This window comes from Bufo bufo, chromosome 2 (assembly GCF_905171765.1).
Source record: "Bufo bufo chromosome 2, aBufBuf1.1, whole genome shotgun sequence".
Taxonomy (NCBI): Eukaryota; Metazoa; Chordata; class Amphibia; order Anura; family Bufonidae; genus Bufo; species Bufo bufo.
In genome coordinates this window covers 300,570,751-300,595,205 of record NC_053390.1, presented here as the reverse complement: position 1 = coordinate 300,595,205, position 24,455 = coordinate 300,570,751, and the positions used below count along the sequence as shown (strand labels likewise).

Sequence of the window (24,455 nt, the reverse complement as noted above, 5' to 3'; positions counted from 1 at the left end):
GGAAAAACCCTCTTAAGCTAGGTATCTAAAATAATAATAATTTCTTAAAGGGGTTGTCTGAGATAATTAACCCTTTTTCACCTTCCTGCCCAGGCCATTTTTTGCAAATATGACATGTCACTTTTCGTGGTAATAACTTTTACTTATCCAGGCCATTCTGAGATTGTTACTTATCCAGGCTATTCTGAGATTGTTTTCTCGACACATTGTACTTCATGACGGTGGTAAATTTGAGTCAATATATTTTTCCTTTATTTATAAAAAAAAAAATCCAAAATTTACCAAAGATTTGGAAAAATTCACAATTGTCAATTTTAATTTCTCTACTTTAAGACAGATAGTAATGCCTCATGAAATAGTTATTATTCCCCATATGTCTACTTTATGTTGTCGTCATTTTGTAAATGTCATTTCATTTTTTTAGGACGTTAGAAGGCTTAGAAGTTTAGAAGCCATTTTTTTTAATTTTCAACAATTTCCAAAACCATTTTTTAAGCACCAATTCAGATATAAAGTGATTTTGAGGGGCTTACATAATGGAAACCACCCATAAATGACCCCATTTTAGAAACTACACCCCTCAAATTATTCTAAACTGATTTTACAAACTTTAACCCTTTAGGTGTTCCACAAGAATTAAAGGAAAATGGAGGCGGAATTTCAAAATTTCATTTCTCATTAATGTCATTGGGGGACACAGCACCATGGGTATAGGCCCAGCTACCACTAGGAGGCGACACTAGATATCAAAAAGGTTGGCTCCGCCCAGGTGGGCTATACCCTCTCCACAGCCACTAGGCTAATCAGTTTTAGTCTAGTGTCTGTAGGAGGCAGACATGACCTGCTGTTTTTTTGCAGGTCTTGCTGCTTTTGATTTTTTATTTTATTCTTTTTTCATTTCTTCTGCAGGTCTCTGCCTGCTGCAGGATGGGGCTCCATCGTGGGTATCCACTTTAGTTGCACCCCCTGCAGGCGCGTACTCTGAGTACCTTGCCGGTCACCCAGTCCCCCATTACTGCATCCGCAGTGGTATGCCGGCAATCCCACGCAAGTGTTTGCCGAAGGGGTGACCCTGAAGACGCCGGATAGTATCTCCCCTGTGTCCCTGCCCCAGGGGGTTCCCCCGGGTTAGCCCCCCCCCCCTTCCTTTTTCCTGGCCAGGGGATGGGATTCAACCCATTAGAGGGACCTGGGTAGGTTCCTACTTCCCCTTCCTTCCTTGGATATCCTTCTCCTCCCTGCCCACCCATGCCACTCCCGGCCCTTCCCTCACCTCTTTGGGGACACGGCTACTTTAGTCCCTGGCTTCTGCTGGGACTAGGCCGCATCTTCTCTGGCCTGTCCTCTGGCCCCAGGTGCTCCTTTTGCCTAGTTTCTTCCCTCCCTGAGCGTCGCTCCTCCTCAGGAGGCCCCCACACCCATTTTTTTTTTTTTTTCTGTTCCGGAGGGCCCCTGGTCTCCCGCGGTTCCGTCCCGCCGACGGTGCACCTTTTCCGGCCACTTCATTAATGGAGGCCCTGGCTGCTTCCACGCCTAGGCTGCGTTTTCTCTCACTCACATCCCGGGCTTTTTCCTGGCCCCTCTCGGCTTCTGGGAGGGGTTCCCCCTCCTCCTATGCCAGCCAAGTGTAGGTTTTCACCCTGTGGGTGCTGGTTTTCACCTAACTTCTGTTTCTAGCAGAAAGAGCCTCCATCTTGCCAGCAGGGGGGTCCTTTCTTCCTGCGGAGTGATGATTCCATCCCCAGACGCTGTATTCATCACTCTTGTTCTGGTTATGAGCGGTGTAGAGTTGCAATTGTTAGAACCAGTATATGGCTGGCCTGTTCAGATCTGACACTCGGTGCAGTACCTCCTGAACCCGGCCCCTTGAGTGCACCAAGTCTGGTTGTCCTTGTACCAGGCATGATTTTTACTTTATTGCTTGATGCACTATTTAACAAGACTTCTCAGTCCTATTATGCACCAGACAACCACTCTCCCTCCTGGGCAGGTTGTTGGCTGTAATGCTAAGTTCGTTCTTTGTCAACCCTATAAAGTGTTGTTGTATTCCGCACAGTCACGTTACTCCATTTCACTATGGAGTACTCGTGTTGTTGTTACTGCCTCTCTGCTTTGTTTTCAGAGTTACATGGCCCAGTCCTGGCAGAGTACCTGGATCACCACTGGATGTTCTGTCCTGCAGGGGTACAAAGCATTGCGAACACCAGCCGCTACTGCAGATTTCGGGTCATTGCTGGGCGTCCTCTCTGATATGGCTATGACAGGACTAGTGAGCGCCACTCGCCTACCTAGTGGGTGGAATTTTCCGCTGCTCGCTCTGGTATCTGATATGGTCGCATGGTCCAGGCGTTCTGGTACACCTTTATGCTCTCTGATTAGTGGTGCTACATGACAGAAGTGCCGTTCGCTTGGGCCTTGCCGTTGTCTGCACCGGTCAGTTTCTTCCCCCTTCCTTGGGGGTTATATTGTGCTCTGCTGGTAGCTGGTTTCTACATGTCAGTGTAGTCTCTCCCGGCTTCCCCTGTGTCTTCTGCATACTTGCTGACATATGGGTTTCTGGTGATTCTTTTACAAAATCAGGGTGCTGTACTTGCCCCTTCTGGTACAGTGTTATACAGATTGCTAGTCACTACATTTGGGACGGTTGGTTAACCATGGCCAATGTTTTTTTTTCCCCTAGAGTGGATACATTTTATTTTCCCTTGATTTTCTGGCTATTGTCCTCAGGTGGTCCAGTTCTATGGACCCTTCTTGAGCCTCTGACTGGGTAATCCTGCTTGGAGTCCCTGCCCCAATGATTCTTCCACCATGTAGCTGGCTGGTTCCCTCTGGGGAAGCTACTCACGGCATCTCTGACTGCACATGCTCTGTATGACAGCTGCTTCTTTGGCACCGGTTTGTTTTTTTTCCCTCCTGGGTCCCCATAGGCTTGTTGCCCTATTGAGATTCTAACCTTTCTTACCGTTCCCCCAGGTCAAGTACCTGGTATCTGTGAGTTTATGGCTATGGTTTGCAATTTACATCGTATTGGTCACTTTTGAGATGGAGCTTTCCCTCGTTTTGAGAACTGTTTCTCCTTAGGCTGTTTGGAGTCCTCTCCCTTCTACTCCAATATCTTTCAGACAAGTGTGTCTCTGCTTGTATTACCGGGGCCTGCTACTGGTTTCCTTTTCCCTGACACTTCATGTGACCAGGGATATCTTTGGTTTTACATTTCACAGCAATATTTTGTTTTTCTGAGGCTTGATCCTCGCCTCCTTTTTATGGGAAGCAGGTCTTTACGTTCCCTTCTCCTGGCCTGGCCATTACGTAGGACCCCCTCCTTCCCCAGGGGTTGGCTGCTTTCTCTAGCAGGATGGAGTTTCCACCTTCTCATAAGGTGTTTCTCTTTTCCCACCTGCCTTGCTGTGGAAGGAAGCTTGCTCTCTTCCCATGATTTCTCTCAATCGTTTAGCCTCCAGTGCTTCCTTGTTACCTCTCTACCCTGGCCTTTAAATAGGTTGGCCATGGACTGCTGTGTTTTTAGTCTGAGACAATTTAGAGTTTTTCCTTGCTAGGTCCTATTACTGGCCGGGTCCCTGTGCTTCCAAGCCTTCTGAATCGCCTTTTTTTTGCCGAGGGGTGATCCACAGGGTCTTTTATCCTGTTTCCAGGAAGTTTTTTTCCTTGGTTAAGGACTGCTTCCGTCCTTTTTCCAGGCATTTTCTCTCCTGCCAGGCACTCTCATAGTCTATTTTTTATTTTTGGGTCTGTCCTCTTATGGATTCTCCTCCTGGAGCATACTTCTATATGCAGAGCGCTAGGTCTTTAACAGACGTTGCTGTGCTGCTCTCTTGTTTCTTCAGGGAGAGCCCTGGTTCTTCCGGATCCTTCCTCGGGCTCTCTAGTGCGCCTTTGTTCAGTTCTTGGTCCTAGTGCAGGACATCCAGCCCTGTCCCTATCCTCTAGCGCTTTATTTTTACCTTGTTTCCTTTTTGCAGGCCTGGTTTCCCAGGCACTTGTCATGACTGTCTCCCATATTTTTTCCTTTTCTTTGGAACCATTTCATGCTATGGCCTCTCATGGTCTGGTTGGGTCACGGGGTTCTCCAGCACCTGTGCGTCCAACTTTTTGCATGAGATTTCCTTCCCACCCTCGGGGGACTGCTTTGGGACATCCCATGGTGCTGTGTCCCCCAATGACATTAACGAGAAAATTGGATTTTGGTGCTTACCGTAAAATCCCTTTCTCGTTCAGTTCATTGTGTCCCCCAATGAATTGAACGAGAGAGGGATTTTACGGTAAGCACAAAAATACGATTTCTATGCAGATTTTTTATTTTGATCAATTATTTTCTTGCAACACAGCAAGGGTTAACGGTATGCATTACTCTGATTCTGCAGTTTACAGAAATACTCCATATGTGGTGGTAGACTGCTCTATTGGCACGTGGCAGTGGTTATAAGTAAAGGAGCACCATATGGATTTTGGAGGCACTTTGACCCCCTAAGCGTTTTACGGAATTTGGAAACACTTGGCTGTGAAAATTAAAAGTTTTATTTCTTACAATAAAACGTTGCTTTAGCCCTAAATTTTTCATTTTCTCAAGGGGTCACAGGAGAAAAAGCACCCCATAATTTGTTACCCATTTTCTCCTGAATACAGCAACACCCCATATGTGGTGGTAAACTGCTATGGGGGCACATGGCAGGATTCAGAGCAGAAGGAGCGCCATATGGCTTTTGCAGCGCGGATTTTGATGGATTGGTGTACGGGTGCCATTGGTTTTTATTTTTTGAGTGATTGTCTTATGTGGGGGCTCAAATTTTGCGGGTTGAGATGATTTTTTCATTGGTACCATTTTAGGGTACATCAGACTTTTTGATCACTTGGTATTAAACTTTTTGTGCGGCAAGGTGAAAAAACCTGCTGTTTTGGCTATTATTATTATTTATTATACATTTTTTATTATACTGCGTTCACCTGACAGGCTGGATCATGTGATAATTTTTATAGAGCCGGTCGATACGGATGTGGCGATACCTAATATGTCTAATATTCTTTTACAATTTTATTATTACTTAAAGGGAACCTGTCACCTGGATTTTGGGTATAGAGCTTAGGACATGGGTTGCTAGATGGCCGCTAGCACATCCGCAATACCCAGTCCCCATAGCTCTATGTGCTTTTATTGTGTAAAAAAAAACAACGGTTTGATACATATGCAAATTAACATAAGAGTCATATCTTGTGTGACCAGAGAAGAGTCATATTTTCAAGCTCTGACTCATCACGGGTTAATTTGCATATGTATCAAATCGGTTTTTTTCCACAATAAAAGCACACAGAGCTATGGGGACTGGGTATTGCGGAAGTGCTAGCGGCCATCTAGCAACTCATGTCCTCAGCTCTATACCCAAAATCCAGGTGACAGGTTCCCTTTTAATTATGGGAAAAGAACACTTTTTTTTTTTTTTCTTCTTCCCCTTTTTCCCCCCACACAACTTTTTGGGGTCTGATCCCCTCTCCAATGCATTACAATACTTCTGTGTAATACACTTGAAGCCTTCCTGCCTGTGAGATCCAGGGGAACCAATGGAAACGGGGAGGGAGCTCCCTCCCTCCACACACCCCGCACATGCCACGGTCAGACCTGCGGCATTGCAAGGGTTAGTGCGCCGGCATCTGTGTTTTCACCGATGCTGGTGCATATAGAAGGGGTGCGGCTAACGGGAACAGCCGGTCCACTGCAGCTGGGTGGGCGCAGCTCCTGCACCCTCCCGATCAGAGCGCCGTAGTACTACTCTGCTGGTCGGGAAGTCACTTTCCGCAACGCTGTACTATTACGCCGATGGTCGGGAAGGGGTTAAAAAAATCTTGGACAAGGACTTGAGTGTTCTAAAAAGGATGTCATACTTTGCTATTTCTTTCAGTGTTGTTCTCGCAAAGAGGCAAGTATAGCAGCATCCATTTTACTTTAGACCACCCATGGGGCTTGTCCAAGATATTTAATTATCTCTAACAACCCCTTTCAAGCAGTCTTATGTTCATGCATGCATGCATGCATCTATTTCAGGATAAATCTAAGTCCAAGATCCAGGTGTAAAATGCTATATGACCAGATCAACTTGGTTGAGGGGAATTAACCCCTTCATGACATAGTACATCATAGCGGCAGGTGACTTGCCGCAATTTGACGTACTATTACGTCATGGTGATCGGGTGGGCTGACCGCAGCATAGAAGGTGTTTGCGGTCAGTAAGGGATCTTATTGGGTCCCCACTCTGCGTTGGTACCCGATGGGTGAGAAGGCAACCCGATGCTTTGCAGAGGCATCGGGACCTGCCTTCTACTGAAGCCGAGGAGGTCCAGCCCCAGACTGGGTCTCCTAGGCAACTTGTTAGTGTATTACACTGAGTAATACACTAACAGGCAATGTATGTATTGTAATGCATTACGGAGGGGATCAGACCCCGAAAGTCTCCGAGTGGGACAGAAAGAAAAAAAAAGTTAAAAAAAGTATTTTTAATAATAAAAAAAAAAAAATTGTTTCAAGTAAAAAATAAAAAACAACGCACCTTTCCCCTGATTTTATAATAAAAATATCAAATAAAGAAAAAACGCATATTAGGTATTGCCGCGTCCGTATTGACTGGCTCTATAACTTGCGTTTTGGCTTTCCGTTTGCGAGATCCCTTCAGGGCTCTGACAAGCGGTCCAAAACGGATCAGTTTGCATTCTAATGCATTCTGAATGGAAAAGGATCCGCTAAGAATCCATCAGTTTGCATCAGTTCAGTCTCCATTTCGCTTTGGAGACTGACACCAAAACGCTGCTTGTCCGTCTGATGAAACTGAGCCAAACTGATCCGTCCTGGCATACAATGTAAGTCAATGGGGACGGATCCGTTTTCACTTGCATAATAGAAAACGGATCCGTCCTCCATTGACTTTCAATGGTGTTCAAGACGGATTTGTCTTGGCTATGTTAAACACAATACAAACGGATCCGTCCACAACGGATCCGCACAAAACGCGAGTGTGAAAGTAGCTTAAATGTATCACATAATATACCCTGTCAAATAAACACAGTGGAAAAAAATATAAAAACTGCCAAAAAAGCCCTTTTGTCACCTTACATCAGAAAAAGTGTAATGCCAAGTGATCAAAAAGTCGTATGTCCTCCAAAATGGTACTAATCAAATACTCACCTCATAACACAAAAAATGAGACCCTACTCAAGACAATCGGCCAAAAAAATAAATAAATATGACTGTCAGACTATGAAGACACAAACATAATTTTTTTTTTGTTTCAAGAATGCTCGTATTGTATAAAACTTAAATAAGAACAATAAAAAAAGTACACATTAAGTATTGCCACGTCCGGTGAACACCGTAAAACAAAAACAAAAAAAAACAATTTTGTCACCTTGCCCTATAAAGTGTAATATTGAATGATCAAAAAAATCATATGTACCCAAAAATGGTACCAATAAAAATGGCAACTCTTCCTGCAAAAAACGAGCTCCTGCACAAGATGATCAGCAGAAAAATTTAAAAATATGGCGTTCAGAAAATGAAGACGCAAAAACTATATATTTTTTTTCATAAATGCTTTTATGTAAAACTGAAACAAAGAAAGCAGACCTTTTTGATATTATCGCATCCGTAACAACCTACTCTATATAAAATAGCACATGATCTAACCTGTCAGATGAACACTGTAAAAAAACAAACAATGAAAACTTTGCCAGAACAGCCATTTTTTTGTATTACCTTGCCTCACAAAAAACGGAATATAGAGTGATCAAAAATCATATGTACCCCAAAATAGTACCAATAAAACTGTCACCTCATCCCTTAGTTTCCAAAATAGGGTCACTTTTTGAGAGTTTCTACTCTAGGGGTGCATCAGGGGGGCTTCAAATGGGACATGGTGTCTAAAAAACAGTCCAGCAAAATCTGCCTTCCAAAAACCATATGGCGTTCCTTGCCTTCTGCCCCCTGCAGTGTGCCCATACAGCAGTTTACGACCACATATGGGGTGTTTCTGTGAACCGCAGAATCAGGGTAATAGATATTGAGTTTTGTTTGGCTGTTAACCCTAGATGTGTTGCAGAAAAAAAATGGTTAAAATGGAAAATCTGTCAAAGTAAAATTTTTAATTTTCATCTCCATTTTCCTTTAATTCTTGTGGAGCACCTAAAGGGTTAAAGTTTGTAAAATCTGTTTTGAATGACTTGAGGGTGTAGTTTCTAAAATGGGGTCATTTATGGGTGGTTTCTATTATTATGTAAGCCCCACAAAGTGACTTCAGACCTGAACTGGTCCTTTAAAAAGTGGGTTTTGGAAATTTTCTTAAATTTTAACAATTGCTTCTAAACTTCTAAGCCTTCTAATGTCCTAAAACAATAAAATGACATTTACAAAATGATGCCAACATAAAGTAGACATATGGGGAATAAGTAATATATAAACTACAAATTGGCGTGGTAATGAAAAGCAGAAAGTGCTCAACCTCATATGCAGTGGTGCATCCTGTACTTGTGGTCTGCTGCTAATAGCAAGCCCCAGCAAAATTCATACAATGGAGGATGCCCGCAGCAGACCACAAGTACCACAATAGACATCCTACACAGGATAGCAAACGTGTGGATGTGATAATCAAACAAAATAACAATATCTTTTACAAAGACAGGTGCACTCTGCGGTCTTACTAAGCCCTCATACTGATGTAAAATAGAGAGATTAGCCAACATATCCTACTGTGGAGGACATGTCTCCACAGTAGGATATGTTGGCTAAGCTCTCCATTTTACATCAGTATGAGGGTTTAATAAGACCGCAGAATGTTATAAATATTACATAAATAATTATTTTATGAGGTATCAATTTCTGTTTTAAAGCGGAGATTTTTTTTTTTTTTCATAAATAAAGGTGAAATATATTGACTCCAATTTATGACTCTCATGATGTTCAATGTGTTACGAGAAAATCTCAGAATGGCTTGGATAACTGTTCCAAAGTTATTACCACATAAAGTGACACATGTCAGAAGGTGAAAACTGGCCAACCCTTTAATCTACAAGGTGAAACTCAAAAAAATCTAATATCGTGCAAAAGTCCATTTTATTTCAGTAAAGTAATTTAAAAGGAATTGCATTAATGCAGCTTAAAATTAGAATATTGTGAAAAGGTTCAATATTCTAGGCTCAGTGTCACCCTCTAGTCAGGTAATTAATCCATACCCCCTGAGCAAAGGGGACCTCAAAATTGTGACTTTGGGGTTTCATAAGCTAGAATCCATAATCATCCAAATTATACCAATTAAATGCTTGAAATATCTCGCTTTGCATGTGATGAGTCTCATATGTTAGTTTCACCTTTTAAGTTGCTTTACTGAAATAAATGAACTTTGCACGATATTCAAATTTTTCGAGTTTCACCTGTATACTTATCAAAAAACTAGGATATGCAAGCCTCGACTGTCTCTTGAGGTGTTAAAGGGCTTCTGTCAGCCCAACGGCGTATGCACGAGATTTTGAATGCAGACAGGGCCAGCCAGAGGACGAGCGCGTCCGCTGTCCCTGTCAATCAACATGAGGAGGGGGTGTCATTATGAAAGGAGGATGCGGCTGCTACCAGCAAGTAGCCGCCCTACTTGCTGGTAGAGCGCTCATTTACATATTATAAAAGTAAATTTTTTGAAGAAACTACTGAACGAAAATGAGTAAGAGCACTAAACTGTATATTGATAAATCGCAGCATAAGGATTTTAAGGAGCCAAAAAAAATATGACTTTAGGGGGGTGACAGAAGCCCTTTAACTTCCCCTCAGTAGTCACAATAGAGTTCCCCTAGGCAGCTGTGTATAAATCACGCATGCAGTTTTTACACTTTTTTTTTTTTTTTTTTTTTTTCCGTAAGCAATGGGCTCCTTCCCACAGATTAATTTTCTAGCTTTTTAAGTGGTTGTTAAAAGCTTGCAAAAGTCATACCTAGAACATTCTTAAAAAAAAAAAAAAAACTCCGGAAACCAAAATTCTTTATATCTTCACTTAACACTTTACAGTGACATTTGGCCACAGTAACATAGTAACATAGTGCATAAGGCCGAAAAAATACATCTGTCCATCCAGTTCGGCCTGTTATCCTGCAAGTTGATTCAGAGGAAGGCAAAAAAAAAAAAAAACCCTGTGAGGTAGAAGTCAATTTTCCTCACTTTAGGGGAAAAAATTCCTTCCCGACTCCAATCAGGCAATCAGAATAACTCCCTGGATCAACGACCCCTCTCTAGTAGCCATAGCCTGTAATATTATTACACTCCAGAAATACGTCCAGGCCCCTCTTGAACTCTTTTAGTGAAATCACCATCACCACCTCCTCAGGCAGAGAGTTCCATAGTCTCACTGCTCTTACCGTAAAGAATCGAGTTTTTTTTTTGTTTTTTTTATCTAAAAAGTGGATATGAAAAAAAGAGGAGATCTTTCCTTTACTCGTTTACAATACATGTGTGAATCCATCCAGGTTTGTTAAAACTTGTTTCCTTCACTTCCCCAGACGTCACAGCGGTATCTAACCACTTCCCCAGGTTTTTCTCTCACTCTCACTCTCACTCTCACTCACTCTCTCTCTCTCTCTCTCTCTCATACAATATTTAATAATATGCAGTTTTGATTGTTTAGTAAAAAATAATTTGCATTATATCAAACATTATCGTTCAAATAATTCTTTTTTCAGGAGAACCCAAGTGAAGAAGATGCTGCAATTGTAGACAAAATCCTGTCTATGAGAGTGGTGAAGAAAGAGGTAAGGAAATGTCCATCGTTATTAGATTTACTTTTTTTTTCCTTCCTCTTCTGACGTAGCTTTGATATTTTTCTGTCTTCTCAGCTTCCTACGGGAGTTTATATTGATGCGGAAGAATTTTTTGTCAAATACAAGAATTAGTGAGTATGCCTGAATTCAGCACTTTATAATTGCACACATCTTCCTACTTTTATGCCAACTATATTTCTTTTAGCTCTTATCTGCACTGTGAATGGGCAACAATTCAGCAGCTGGAGAGAGACAAACGCATCCACCAGAAGCTCAAACGTTTCAAGACCAAGATGGCTCAGATGCGCCATTTCATGCCTGAGGATGAGGAGCCCTTTAATCCAGACTATGTTGAGGTTGATCGAATTCTAGATGAATCACATAGTGTTGATAAAGACAATGGGGAGGTATGTTACATTGTTTGAGAATTATTACTTAGGCTGCGTTCATATGAGATTTCCGCACGGGTGCAATGAGGTAGGTGAACGTATTGCACCCGCACTGAATCCCGACCTATTCATTTCAATGGGGCTGTTCAGATGAGCGGTGATTTTCATGCTTCACTTGTGCGTTGCGTGAAAATCGCAGCATGCTCTATATTCTGCGTTTTTCACGCAACGCAGGCCCCATAGAAGTGAATGGGGTTGCGTGAAAATCACAAGCATCCGCAAGCAACTGCGGATGCGGTGCGATTTTCACGCACGGTTGCTAGGAGACGATCGGGATTATTTTCCCTTTTATAACATGATTATAAGGGAAAATAGCATTCTGAATGCGTATTGAAAAACAGCGCTGGAGGGGTTAAAAAAATAATAATAATAATTTAACTCACCTTAGTCCACTTGGTCGCGCAGACCGGCATCTCCTTCTGTCTCCTTTGCTGAACAGGACCTGTGGTGAGCATTCATTACATGAACAGGACCTTTGGTGACGTCACTCTGGTCATCACATGATCCATCACATGATCCATCACATGATCTTTTACCATGGTGATGGATCATGTGATGATGGGAGTGACGTCGCCACAGGTCCTTTTCCTGTAATGAATGCTCACCACAGGTCCTGTTCAGCAAAGGAGACAGAAGAGAAGCCGGACTGCGCGATCAACTGGACTAAGGTGAGTTAAATTATTTATTTATTTTTTTTAACCCCTCCAGCGCTATTTTACTATGCATTCTGTATTCAGAATGCTTTTATTTTCCCTTATAACCATGTTCTAAGGGAAAATAATACAATCTACAGAACACCGATCCCAAGCCCGAACTTCTGTGAAGAAGTTCGGGTTAAGGTACCAAACATGCGCGATTTTTCTCACGCGAGTGCAAAACGCATTACAATGTTTTGCACTCGCGCGGAAAAATCGCGGGTGTTCCCGTAACGCACCCGCACATTTTCCCGCAACGCCCGTGTTTACCCAGCCTTTAAGGGAGTCTCCTCTTTGTACTCTCCCTTTCTATGTGTCCCACTAGAGCTTCTCATTGAGAGTATCTCACTTGTGTACTTTACAAAGCTGAACATTGACTTCGTAACTTTCTCTACATGATCAATACCATTTGCTGAAGACAATCCCTTTAAAAATAAAGATGCCAGATAACATAAAAGCTAAATTTCAGTTGTCTGCACAAGACTTTACCTGCATTGCTGGAATCTCTGAAGCCAGACATTATAGGTTGTGTTCTGTAAAATCTGTACAATAGAACCTCTTGGACAAGACTACCACCTTAGGGCTCATGCACACGACTGTATGTATTTTGCGGTCCGCAAAATAATACTTATGACATCTGTGTGCATTCCGTATTTTGCGGAACGGAACAGCTGGCCCTTCATAGAATAGTACTAACCCTGTCCATAATGTGGACATTAATAGGACGTGTTCTATTTTTGGCGTAACAGAAATACGGACATACAGAAACGGATTGCACACGGAGAAACTTCTGTGTTTTTTTTTATTTATTTTTTGCGGACCCGTTGAAGTGAATGGTTCTGCATACGGTCCGCAACAAAAAAACGGAACTGACGCGGAAAGAAAATATGTTTGTGTGCATGAGCCCTTATCCACATTTCCTGAGATTTTTCAGTTCCACCATATATTATATAAACTGGTCATTTTCTTTGTAGGCCACCGTGAGGGACTACTTTTCCATGCAGTTTTGGTTGGTCACGTCTAAGATGTTTCACTGTAAGGTGGTGATGCAGATTACAAAGGGAAGAAAAGCAGTGCTATATTCTGTCAAAATGGCAGACCCTGCAGCAGAATGTAGCGGACCCCTTCAGAAGTCAGCGGGGAGCAGCAGTTGCTGCCACGCGCATTTTGCTTTCCATTTATAACAGAAACCACAACGCAGATGTGAACAGAGCCTTACAGCTGAATAAAAAAAAAACTGTGACTTAGGGTTGTATTACACCAACAGATTATCTGACACATTTTCCGACCAATCATTGGTCAGATGGCCGTTTACACACACCAACTATTGGTCAGATAATCTGTCGGTGTGATACAGCCCTTAGACCTGCTTGCTTCCTCTTTCAGCCCGTGGTGTATTATCTGGTGAAGTGGTGTTCATTGCCTTACGAAGACAGCACTTGGGAACTTAAAGAAGATGTAGATGAAGGGAAGGTTGAGGAATTTAAAGTTATAGAATCTCGTCTGCCCAGTCTGAAGCGTGTGGTGAGTAGCAGCTCTGTTGGTAAAGTAAATCTTTCAATCTGTAGATTTCTTTGAAGTAATTTGATTTAATTTGTTCCCATTAAGGCAAGGCCGGCCTCTACGTCTTGGAATAAATTAGATCTGTTGCAGGAATACAGGCATGGAAACCAGCTGAGAGAATACCAGTTAGAGGGGGTGAATTGGCTGCTCTTCAATTGGTACAACAGGTGCAGCTTATGGCTTTCATTATTACATCAGTATTTGAAATACTTTCTTGCATGTTCATGTAGTACTTAAGATGGGCCTTCAAAGAAAATCTTTGTAACCGTATTCATGTTTCTCTTTGCAGGCAAAACTGTATCCTGGCTGATGAAATGGGCTTGGGAAAGACCATCCAGTCCATTACATTTTTGCAGGAATTGTACAATGTAGGAGTCCAGGGGCCTTTTCTAGTTATTGCTCCGCTTTCCACCATTACCAACTGGGAGAGGGAGTTTGCAAGTTGGACTCAAATGAACACCATTGTATATCATGGCAGCTTGGCGAGTCGACAGATGATTCAGCAGTATGAGATGTACTGCAAAGACTCTAAGGTCAGTTCCCTCAGTAATTGGATGACATTGAGTGCATGTATCTGACAGCAGCATACCACCAATTTCAAGTTCTTTCCTTAACCTGTTCAGTACGGCGCTGGCTACTGTGTTTATAATACCAGCGGCGTAGCACTACAGCACGCTCATCGGCAGTCACTTATAGCCAGACCCCTGCTGAATGTGCCGGCACCAGTGAAAACACTGATGCCGGCGCATTAACCCTAGATGTGCTCCGGTCAGCGCTGACCACGGCACGTGTGATGTCTGTAGAGGGAGTGAGCTTCCATCGGGTCCCCGCGCTGCTGTGACGGGGACCCAATGGCAGGGAAAACAGCCCGATGACTTCCTTGGGCATCGTTTCTGCCTTCCTGTGAGCCTGTGAGATCCAGCCCCCTGGATCTCACAGGCAAGCTGTAAGTGTATTACAGATGTATTGTAATGCATTGTACAGGGGATCAGAACCCCAAAAGCTCAAGTCCCAGAGTGGGACAAAAAAAAGCCCAAAATTTATTTAAAAATGTTAAATATAATTTTTTTAAATAGGGAAAAAAAGAAAAGTAGACATATTGGGTAACGCCGCGTCTGTATCGACCGGCTCTATTAAAATATGACATGTTCCACCCCTGTCAGGTGAACGCTGTGTAAAAAAAAAAAAACTGTGCCAAAACAGCCATTTCAATTTCAGAATGGCTTGGATAAGTAAAAGCTTTCTAAAGTTATTACCACATAAAGTGACATATGTCAGATTTGCAAAAATCGGCCTGGGATTTAAGGTGAAAACTGGCTTGGAAGTGAAGGTGTTAAAGGGGTTTTCTGAGACTTTTATACTGATGACCTATCCTGATCAGTCAGGATCGGACACCCGAGACGACCCCCCCCCCCCCCCCCCCCCCCGATCAGCTCTTTTGAGAAGGCAGTGGCGCTCACAGTAGCGCCTCAGACCTAGGCCAGTGACGACACGTTTGTTGGTCACATGGCCGAGGCGCTTCTCAGTCCCATAGAATTAAATGGGGCTAAGCGTGATAAAAACACAGCCGCTATACAGCTGATCCTGGGTGTCGGACCCTCACTGATCAGATACTGATGACCTGTCCAGAGGAAAACCCTTTTAAGGATAACTACAGACTAGTTAATATCAATCTCGGCACATTACCAGCCCTTGGATATGATTGGTGAATTTTTCTAACATCACAGTTGCTCTGCACAAAACATTCTCCACCCCAGTTGCATAACTGGACTTGCTGTCCATAGGCCAGGCTCCTTGGACACCCAATGGGAGTCAGTCACCAGTTTTATGTCCTATCTGAGAAATATCTGGTGCCGTACAACGGGTTGCTTACTTTTTAGTGTTTTTGCTAAAATAATCTCACTAGAGATGTGCAAATTGATTAATCTCCATAGTAGGACTTCTTCAATTGTTGGGGGGTTGTCCCAGCAGTTGAAATGCCAACCTGCTGCTAGATTACGCCCAGCCCTGACAATTTCCTGCCTGCACCACTGCTCCAATTAAGAAATCGGATAAGACCTCAGAAAAAGAACTGTGGACCTCTGGTAGACTTGTACATCCTTGAGAGCAATTTTCATATGCATGAGCTAGGAGCTCAGGAATATGAGGACACAGCTTGTTCTGGAGTTAATATAAAGATGAGAAGCTCTGCCTTGGAGCAGCAACTGCAGGTACCACTACACTTCCAGGCAGCGGCACCTGCGCAGTCGCTCCTCCAAAGCTGAAAGCTGAAATAGAGCATGTGTCCTTGCTCAGCCACAGGTGAAGAAGTCCCTCTGATGAGAAGAATCTATTTGTTAGAATAGAATTTATATGATTCACCACAATAAATTTATGGAGGTTTTATGGCTTTGTAATATTGCTACATAGCTACTCCATGTAAACTTCTCTTTATTCTTCTGTATATTTGGAAACCTTATTTAGTCTGACTGTGGACTTACTGGTTTCAATCGACAGGGTCGCCTGATTCCCGGAGCTTATAAGTTTGATGCCTTGATCACAACATTTGAAATGGTGCTTTCTGACTGCCCTGAGCTGCGAGAAATAGAATGGCGCTGTGTCATCATTGATGAAGCTCATCGTCTAAAGAACAGAAACTGCAAACTGTTGGATAGCTTGAAGCACATGGACCTGGTAAGTATAAAAACATGGGTGTCTCAAAAGATATATGGGAATTGGAGTGCTAGTCAGTATGAACAGAGAATGATATCATTGCAACTCCACGGCGACTGAGTTTTAAGTATTCAGTTTTCACAATGTATGGACTGCATGCTCCAAAATTCTCAATTTCGTTTAATTTAAAAAATATATATATATTTTTTTTCAGGAGCACAAAGTTTTATTAACTGGAACGCCATTGCAGAACACAGTGGAGGAGCTTTTCAGTCTGTTACATTTCTTGGAGCCAACGCAGTTTGCATCAGAGGCAGAGTTTCTGAAAGACTTTGGAGATCTGAAAACAGAAGAGCAGGTACATGAAGCATGGCTTTTCTAGCTGATTGTTAGGAGTGAATGCCTATGTATTTACAAGCTTGCACAAACCATATGCACCGAATTCCTCCCTTGTCTCAATTATTCTAGAAATAAAGGGGGTCATTTACTCAGATATATGCCAGTTTTCTGGCGTAAATCTGTTGCAGATTGCAGTGCAAAAGAAGCTGGCATATGTTTAGACTGGCATTGGATGCGCCAAAGGTATGTAGTTATGATCAATGGGTTCCCCTGCCAATCTAATAGTAAAAATGTAATATTTGGAATACCCCTTTATATTTGAGAGGACATATAAGGCTTTATATTTATCAGGGTTTTTGTGAGTTGTTTGTAGTAAACCATATTTATAAAGCATGGTTTTCTGGCTGCAATGATGGCGTTCCTGTATATCGCATGGCTATACCACATACTGGTCTCAGAGGTGTATGACATGACACCCTTGAGAGCAGTGAATTGTAGCAGTGCCCACATACAGTATACGGGCACTATAACACATCCGGCAAACAAAGCTGCAATGTACTATGAAACATAACTGCTGAAGAAGCCAAACGGTGCAACATTGTTAGGCTACTTTCACACTTGCGTTCGGTGTTCCGCTTGTGAGTTCCGTTTGAAGGCTCTCACAAGCGGCCCTGAACGGATCCGTACAGCCCCAGTGCATTCTGAGTGGATGCGGATCCGCTCAGAATGCATCAGTTTGGCACCGTTTGGCCTCCGTTCCGCTCATCAGGCGCACACCCGAACGCAGCTTGCAGCGTTTTGGTGTCCGCCTGGCCGTGCGGAGCCAAACGGATCCATCCAGACTTGCAATGCAAGTCAATGGGGACGGATCCGTTTGACGTTGACATAATATGGTGCAATTGCAAACGGATCCGTCCCCTATTGACTTTCCATGTAAAGTCAGGAGTCCCTATTAATATACCATCAGATCGGAGTTTTCTCCAATCCGATGGTATATTTTAACTTGAAGCGTCCCCATCACCATGGGAACGCCTCTGTTAGAATATACCATCGGATTTGAGTTCGATCGTGAAACTCAGATCCGACAGTATATTCTAACACAGAGGCGTTCCCATGGTAATGGGGACGCTTCAAGTTAGAATATACTAAAAGAACTGTGTACATGACTGCCCCCTGCTGCCTGGCAGCACCCGATCTCTTACAGGGGGCTGTGATCCGCACAATTAACGGCACCTGAGGGGTTAATTGTGCGTATCATGGCCCCCTGTAAGAGATCGGGTGCTGCCAGGCAGCAGGGGGCAGACCCTCCCTCCCCTGTATTTAACTCATTGGTGGCCAGTGCGGCCTCCCCCCCCCCCCCCCCCCCCCCAATTAAAATGACCGACCCCCCCCCCCCGGCGGCGGAGAGTTCTGATCGGAGTCCCAGTTTAATCGCTGGGGCTCCGATCAGTTACCATGGCAGCCAAGACGTTACTGCAGTCCTGGCTGCCATGATTACTTAGCAATTTTAGAAGCATTATACTTACCTGCGATGTCTGTGACCGGCCGGGCATTCCTCCTACTGGTAAGTGACATGTCTGTACTGTAAGCAATGCGCCGCACAGACCTTTCACTTACCAGTAGGAGGAGCGCCCTGGCTGCCATGGTAACCGATCGGAGCCCCAGCGATTAAACTGGGACTCCGATCGGAACTCTCCGCTGCTACCAATGATGGGGGGTCGGTCATTTTAATTAGGGGGGAAGGGAGGGGGGGCCGGCCTCACTGGCCACCAATGAGTTAAATACAGGGGAGGGAGGGGGGTCCGGCCGCACTGTCCACCAATGAGTTAAGTACAGGGGAGGGAGGGGGGGGGGGGCACTGGCCACCAATGAGTTAAATACAGGGGAGGGAGGTCTGCCCCCTGCTGCCTGGCAGCACCCGATCTCTTACAGGGGGCCATGATACGCACAATTAACCCCTCAGGTGCGGCACCTGAGGGGTTAATTGTGCGGATCACAGCCCCCATGTAAGAGATCTGGTGCTGCCAGGCAGCAGGGGGCAGTCATGTACACAGTTCTTTTAGTATATTCTAACTTGAAGTGTCCCCATCACCATGGGAACGCCTCTGTGTTAGAATATACTGTCGGATCTGAGTTTTCACGAAGTGAAAAATCTGATCTGAAAAAAACAGTTATGCAGACGGTTCCGTTCTGAACGGATTCAAGTGTTTGCATTATAGGAGCGGATCCGTCTGTGCAGACACCAGACGGATCCGCTCCGAACGCAAGTGTGAAAGTAGCCTTAATAAAAACCTTTTAAATAAATGTCTTTTGCCCAAAATACATCTAAATCGATAAGGAAAATTGTTACAAAGGTGTCCAAAGCCTTCAATGGGAACTCTAGACAATGAGCCGACTACATTACCCAAAATAAAAAAAAGATGTGTCGGTGTCTCGTTCCCCATGCTGCATCTTTTGCTGAGTAAGTCTACAGTTGTGTTCAAAATTATTCAACCCCCAATGCTGTAAAGGGTTTTAGGGAATTTAGTGTACATTTGTAATTGTGTTCAGAATGAAATCTTACAAGGACTTTTTAAAGAACCAAATGCAACTAAAATGACATCAATTGTTTTTGTAATAAAGTATTAAATGTTTTTTTTGTGATTTCTTCATTGACACAATTATTCAACCCCTTAAAGACTACCACTCTTAAGAACAGAGGTTCATTCAAGTGTTTTCGATCAGGTATTGAAAACACCTGTGGATGTCAAGGAGCAGCAATCAAGCATAATAAGCACCAATTAGGCAGATTTAAAAGGACTGTGATACTCAGCTCCTTCTAGACATTTACTGGTGTGTTTACAAACATGGTGAAGTCAAGAGAATGGTCCAGGAAGACAAGAGAAGAGGTAATTTCTCTTCACAGGAAGGGCAATGGCTATAAGAAGATTGCAAAGATGTTAAACGTACCAAGAGACACCATAGGAAGCATCATTCGCAAATTCAAGGCAAAGGGCACTGTTGAAACGCTACCTGGTCGTGGCAGAAAGAAGATGCTGACTTCGACTGCTGTGCTCTACCTGAAGCGCAAAGTGGAGAAAAGTCCCCGTGTGACTGCTGAGGAACTGAAAAAGATTTGTCAGATGTGGGTACTGAAGTTTCAGCTCAGACAATAAGGAGCACACTGCGTAATGAAGGCCTCCATGCCAGAACTCCCAGGCGCACCGCCTTGCTGTCTCCAAAGAATAAGAAGTCGACTGCAGTATGCCAAAAGTCATGTGGACAAACCACAAAAGTTTTGGGATAGTGTTCTGTGGACTGATGAAACAAAATTAGAACTGTTTGGGCCCATGGATCAACGCTATGTTTGGAGGAGGAAGAACAAGGCCTATGAAGAAAAGAACACCTTGCCTACTGTGAAGCATGGCGGGGGGGTCAATCATGCTTTGGGGCTGTTTTGCTTCTACAGGTACAGGGAAGCTTCAGCGTGTGCAAGGTACCATGAATTCTCCAGTACCAGGAGATATTGGATGAAAATGTGATGCAGTCCGTCACAAACCTGAGGCTTGGGAGACGTTGGACCTTTCAACAGGACAATGATCCCAAGCATACCTCCAAGTCCACTAGAGCATGGTTGCAGATTAAAGGCTGGAACATTTTGAAGTGGCCATCGCAGTCACCAGACTTAAATCCGATTGAGAACCTCTGGTGGGACTTAAAGAAAGCAGTTGCAGCGCGCAAGCCTAAGAATGTGACTGAACTGGAGGCTTTTGCCCATGAAGAATGGGCGAAGATACCCGTAGATCGCTGCAAGACACTTGTGTCAAGCTATGCTTCACGTTTAAAAGCTGTTATAACTGGAAAAGGATGTTGTACTAAGTACTAAGATTGAATGTCACTTGGGGGTTGAATAAAACTGATAATGATGTGAGCACAGAAAAGACATTTGTGGTTATTTCATTATAAATGTTATGTTATATTTGTCTGACTTACAAGTGCCTCTTTGATTTAATTGTAAACAAGATGACTGAAATGATCAAAATCAATGTCAAACTGGCCAAAACACTCAATTTCAGTGGGGGTTGAATAATTTTGAACACAACTGTATCTCCAAACTGTGTGTAAGGAGTTCATGTATGGTAGCTACTAACTGGACAACCTGCAGGACTTGAAATCTTAGGATAAGCTCATGGTACCAATGGTTTGTACAGCTTTGACTTCTGTTGCTGCACCATATAAAGCAGGCATCCTCAAACTGCGGCCCTCCAGCTTTTGCAAAACTACAACTCTAAGCATGCCCGAACAGCCTACAGCAGGGCATTGTGGGAGTTGTAGTTTTACAACAGCTGGAGGGCCACAGTTTGAGGATGCCTAGTATAGAGACTGTGTGTACATATCGGGTCCTATAGCTTCATTTGGATGTGATATATCTACCTCAGAAGCAAAAGCATATAAGTGGCAATTTTCTTTGAACCCACTTTTTCTATAAATGAGTTGATGCTCGCTAGAAATCCTATATTTAAATAGGATAAAAGTCTACAGACTTCATGCAGGAACAGCCATGGCCTCATCAAAGCTATGGGATTTGTCTATGGGCCAGTTAATCCTAATGTATATCTTTGATCTTTAGGTACAAAAGCTTCAAGCCATCTTGAAGCCAATGATGCTGAGAAGGTTAAAAGAAGACGTAGAAAAGAATCTTGCTCCTAAGCAGGAAACCATTATTGAAGTTGAATTAACCAATATTCAAAAGAAATATTACAGGGCTATTCTGGAAAAGAATTTTTCATTCTTGACTAAAGGTGCCAGTCAGTCCAATACACCTAATTTGCTTAACACCATGATGGAACTGCGGAAATGTTGCAATCACCCCTACCTCATTACTGGTATGTGTGTAACCTATATTGACTATATATTTGCCTGGTTTTCTTTCATTTTTTTGGTCACTGTTGTGCTTTTATTTTTGTCCACTAAGGAGCGGAAGAGAAGATACTATCTGACTTTAGGGAAGCAACCCCTGTGATCCCTTCAGACTTCCACTTACAAGCTATGGTGCGCTCCTCTGGCAAACTGGTGTTAATAGACAAGCTTCTACCCAAGCTTCGAGCTGGAGGCCACAAGGTTCTGATCTTTTCCCAGATGGTTCGATGTTTGGATATTTTAGAAGATTATCTCATCCAGCGCAGGTAAGCATCGTAGGTCTTCTCATCTGTTGATAAAATACATTTACCTGAAATCCATACACTTTCCTTCAATAATATATTAGCTGTAGGATCCATTTTTCAAGTTGTTTTCACAACTGTTCCCACCGTTTTATAGCTTTTAAAGAAATATTTTGGTTTTAATTGTTTTACTGTATTAAACAAGACCTGGCATTTAATTCCCATATCTTTAGGTACCTCTATGAAAGAATTGATGGTAGAGTTCGTGGGAACATGCGACAGGCTGCAATTGATCGTTTCAGTCGGCCAGACTCTGACCGCTTTGTGTTCTTGCTGTGCACACGTGCTGGTGGACTTGGGATCAACCTGACAGCTGCAGATACTTGCATTATCTTTGACTCTGACTGGAATCCTCAAAATGATCTCCAGGTAGAAATGATTTTTCTGCATTATATAAATCCACCTTTTTCGTGTTGTGATATTTTTCTAGTTTTGTTTGCCTTCTTTGACTTGCCTGCAACCAGTGGCTCTCAAAGCTTGCCGAGAAAGACAGTGGCAAGTGAGTGACACGGACTGCAGTATATTCGGTCTGCAGTTCAGTAGCTCACAGGGTGGATTTGATTTAAATCAAACTGATTTAAATCACTAGTCGGTAAGGCTTGATTTAAATCATAGTTTTCTACATAAAGACTAATTCTTGCTGGTATAACTTATAATATGCAAGTAGATGACGATTTTTAGAATAACAACTTTTCATATTAGTTTGATTCTTTATTCATAGGTTTTGTAGAAGTTAGGATTAAAGGTCTTTTTCTCAACTCTGTTCATGTTATAACATTTTTGCTGTGAAGAAGAGGCATGTGATCTCTGCTGAGTCAAATTCAGTTTTGAGAACTGCAAAAGTAAACCAAGCATCTGTGATAATATCTTGTAGGCAGAGAAACTGCCCAATAATCTTACAAAAACCTCTGGAAGAGCATAACATTGTGAATGGATTAAGGCTGGGTTCAGACTTGAGCGTTTTACAGCGTGTTCCTACGCGCTTTAAAACGCTCAACAGGCAAAAACCAATGTTTCCCTATGGGCATGGTTCTCACCCGAGCGTTTTACAGCGCGTACGAACGCGCTGTAAAACTCCCTACGCCTCAAGAAGTACAGGAGCTTCTTTTGGGGTGTTTTGTCGCGCATTCCCGCCCATAGACTTCAGCGGCAACGCGCCTAAATGGGCGTTTGCTTGTGTCCGCCCATTAAAAACGCCCGATACAAACGCCCGATAAAAAGTCTGTAAAAAGAGCATATCGAATACGCTCAGGTCTGAACCCAGCCTTATGGAATTTATTTACCCAAAAAATTTAACATATCCAGCCTTATTCTACATAATTAAAAAACTAATCTTTATTTCATGATGGAATAACCTTTGGATGGTAATATATTTTCCTCAAAAAGCATTTTATATAAAAAAAAAAAATCTGATTTTAAATAAAAAAAATCTGATATTTTTATTTTATTTAAAAATCATAGATTTTTATCCGCCCTGGTAGCTCATAAGGACGCAGCTGGCATACATTAGATGTACATAGTTTCTTGTGCTCTTTGTACTGACCGTTTATATATTTGTCATTGTTTTGTTATTTTGCTTTTCACAATATTTAAACATTAAACATTGGCTTTTTCATATTATTTAAGGCACAAGCTCGCTGTCACCGAATTGGGCAGAGCAAAGCAGTTAAAATTTACCGGCTGATAACCCGAAACTCCTATGAGAGAGAGATGTTTGACAAAGCTAGCCTAAAGTTAGGGCTGGACAAAGCCGTGCTCCAGTCCATGAGTGGTCGAGACAACCACCTTAGTGGGGTGAGTATCTGTTGAAAGAAGCAGTGCATATCTTATATTGATGGGTTTATACAAGCTAACCTTTAATCTGATTCTTTCAGCCAATCCAACAGTTTACAAAGAAAGAAATTGAAGACCTACTCAGAAAAGGAGCTTATGCGGCCATCATGGATGAGGATGATGAAGGTTCTAAGTTTTGTGAGGAAGACATTGACCAGATTCTCTTAAGACGAACCACCACAATTACTATAGAGTCAGAGGGCAAGGGCTCAACCTTTTCCAAGGTTTGCATCTCTACAGATCTTCAGTATATGTGCTGATTAGTGTTATCTCTTATAAAGAGATGTTTGGATGGAAAATTATATATAAAATAGGTTAATTTTGAAATTTTTGGATTGAAATGGAGTAACTTATTTAAAAGATTGACGTTAAAGGGACAGTAATGATGTATGGTGCGACGCACACACTTCTGCACACTTAGTTTATCAGCGTTGTATTTTGTGGCCCTATAAACTGCGGCTTACAAGCCAAGGTAAATGACTGCAGTATCGGCCTTATATTTTTAGCCAGTTCAGCCCTTTTCCAGTTAATGCACAAATGGCGTGGTGACTGATATATTTGGTACATTGGTCAATTCTGCTGGTTCTGAAATGAAAATCATGGTTGCTACACAGCCTTTGGGTTAATTTAATGTGGCTTAAAGGGAACCTGTCACCTCCAAAAACCATTCCAAGCCGCCAGCAGTACCTGACAGTAGCCAGCAGCGTGTTTCCGACGATAATTTTCTTCCTGAGGGCAGATGCGGCTAAAGCTCAGAAAACTTTCTTTTATCCCCTGCCGGCGCGCTTCTCTAGTCATGCTTGAAGTCAAGGGGGCAGCGGCCTCCTTGCTTCAAGTCAAGATAGCCACGACCCCTTCCCTGCCCCTTCGCTGTGACTGACAGCCGGCAGTTCGGCTGGCTTTGCCGAACTCTCTGCATAAGCGCT

The 24,455-nt window shown here is 42.9% G+C and overlaps 1 protein-coding gene across 5 annotated transcripts in view; it reads left to right on the top strand.

Annotated features, from left to right (window-relative positions):
- CHD8 (chromodomain helicase DNA binding protein 8) overlaps positions 1–24,455 on the top strand; it is a 93,800-nt gene that overhangs the window by 41,914 nt on the left and 27,431 nt on the right. For 4 of the 5 annotated variants that reach the window (XM_040416824.1, XM_040416821.1, XM_040416822.1 and 1 more), the window contains exons 8-20: positions 10,720–10,788; positions 10,873–10,928; positions 11,003–11,204; positions 13,328–13,465; positions 13,550–13,671; positions 13,794–14,037; positions 15,968–16,177; positions 16,371–16,514; positions 21,105–21,360; positions 21,450–21,660; positions 21,870–22,065; positions 23,323–23,490; positions 23,571–23,753. In XM_040416824.1, the coding sequence (XP_040272758.1) occupies positions 10,720–10,788; positions 10,873–10,928; positions 11,003–11,204; positions 13,328–13,465; positions 13,550–13,671; positions 13,794–14,037; positions 15,968–16,177; positions 16,371–16,514; positions 21,105–21,360; positions 21,450–21,660; positions 21,870–22,065; positions 23,323–23,490; positions 23,571–23,753 (2,199 nt within the window). The remainder of the gene's footprint in view (positions 1–10,719; positions 10,789–10,872; positions 10,929–11,002; positions 11,205–13,327; positions 13,466–13,549; positions 13,672–13,793; positions 14,038–15,967; positions 16,178–16,370; positions 16,515–21,104; positions 21,361–21,449; positions 21,661–21,869; positions 22,066–23,322; positions 23,491–23,570; positions 23,754–24,455) is intronic. The other variant, XM_040416825.1, reaches the window with a different exon arrangement.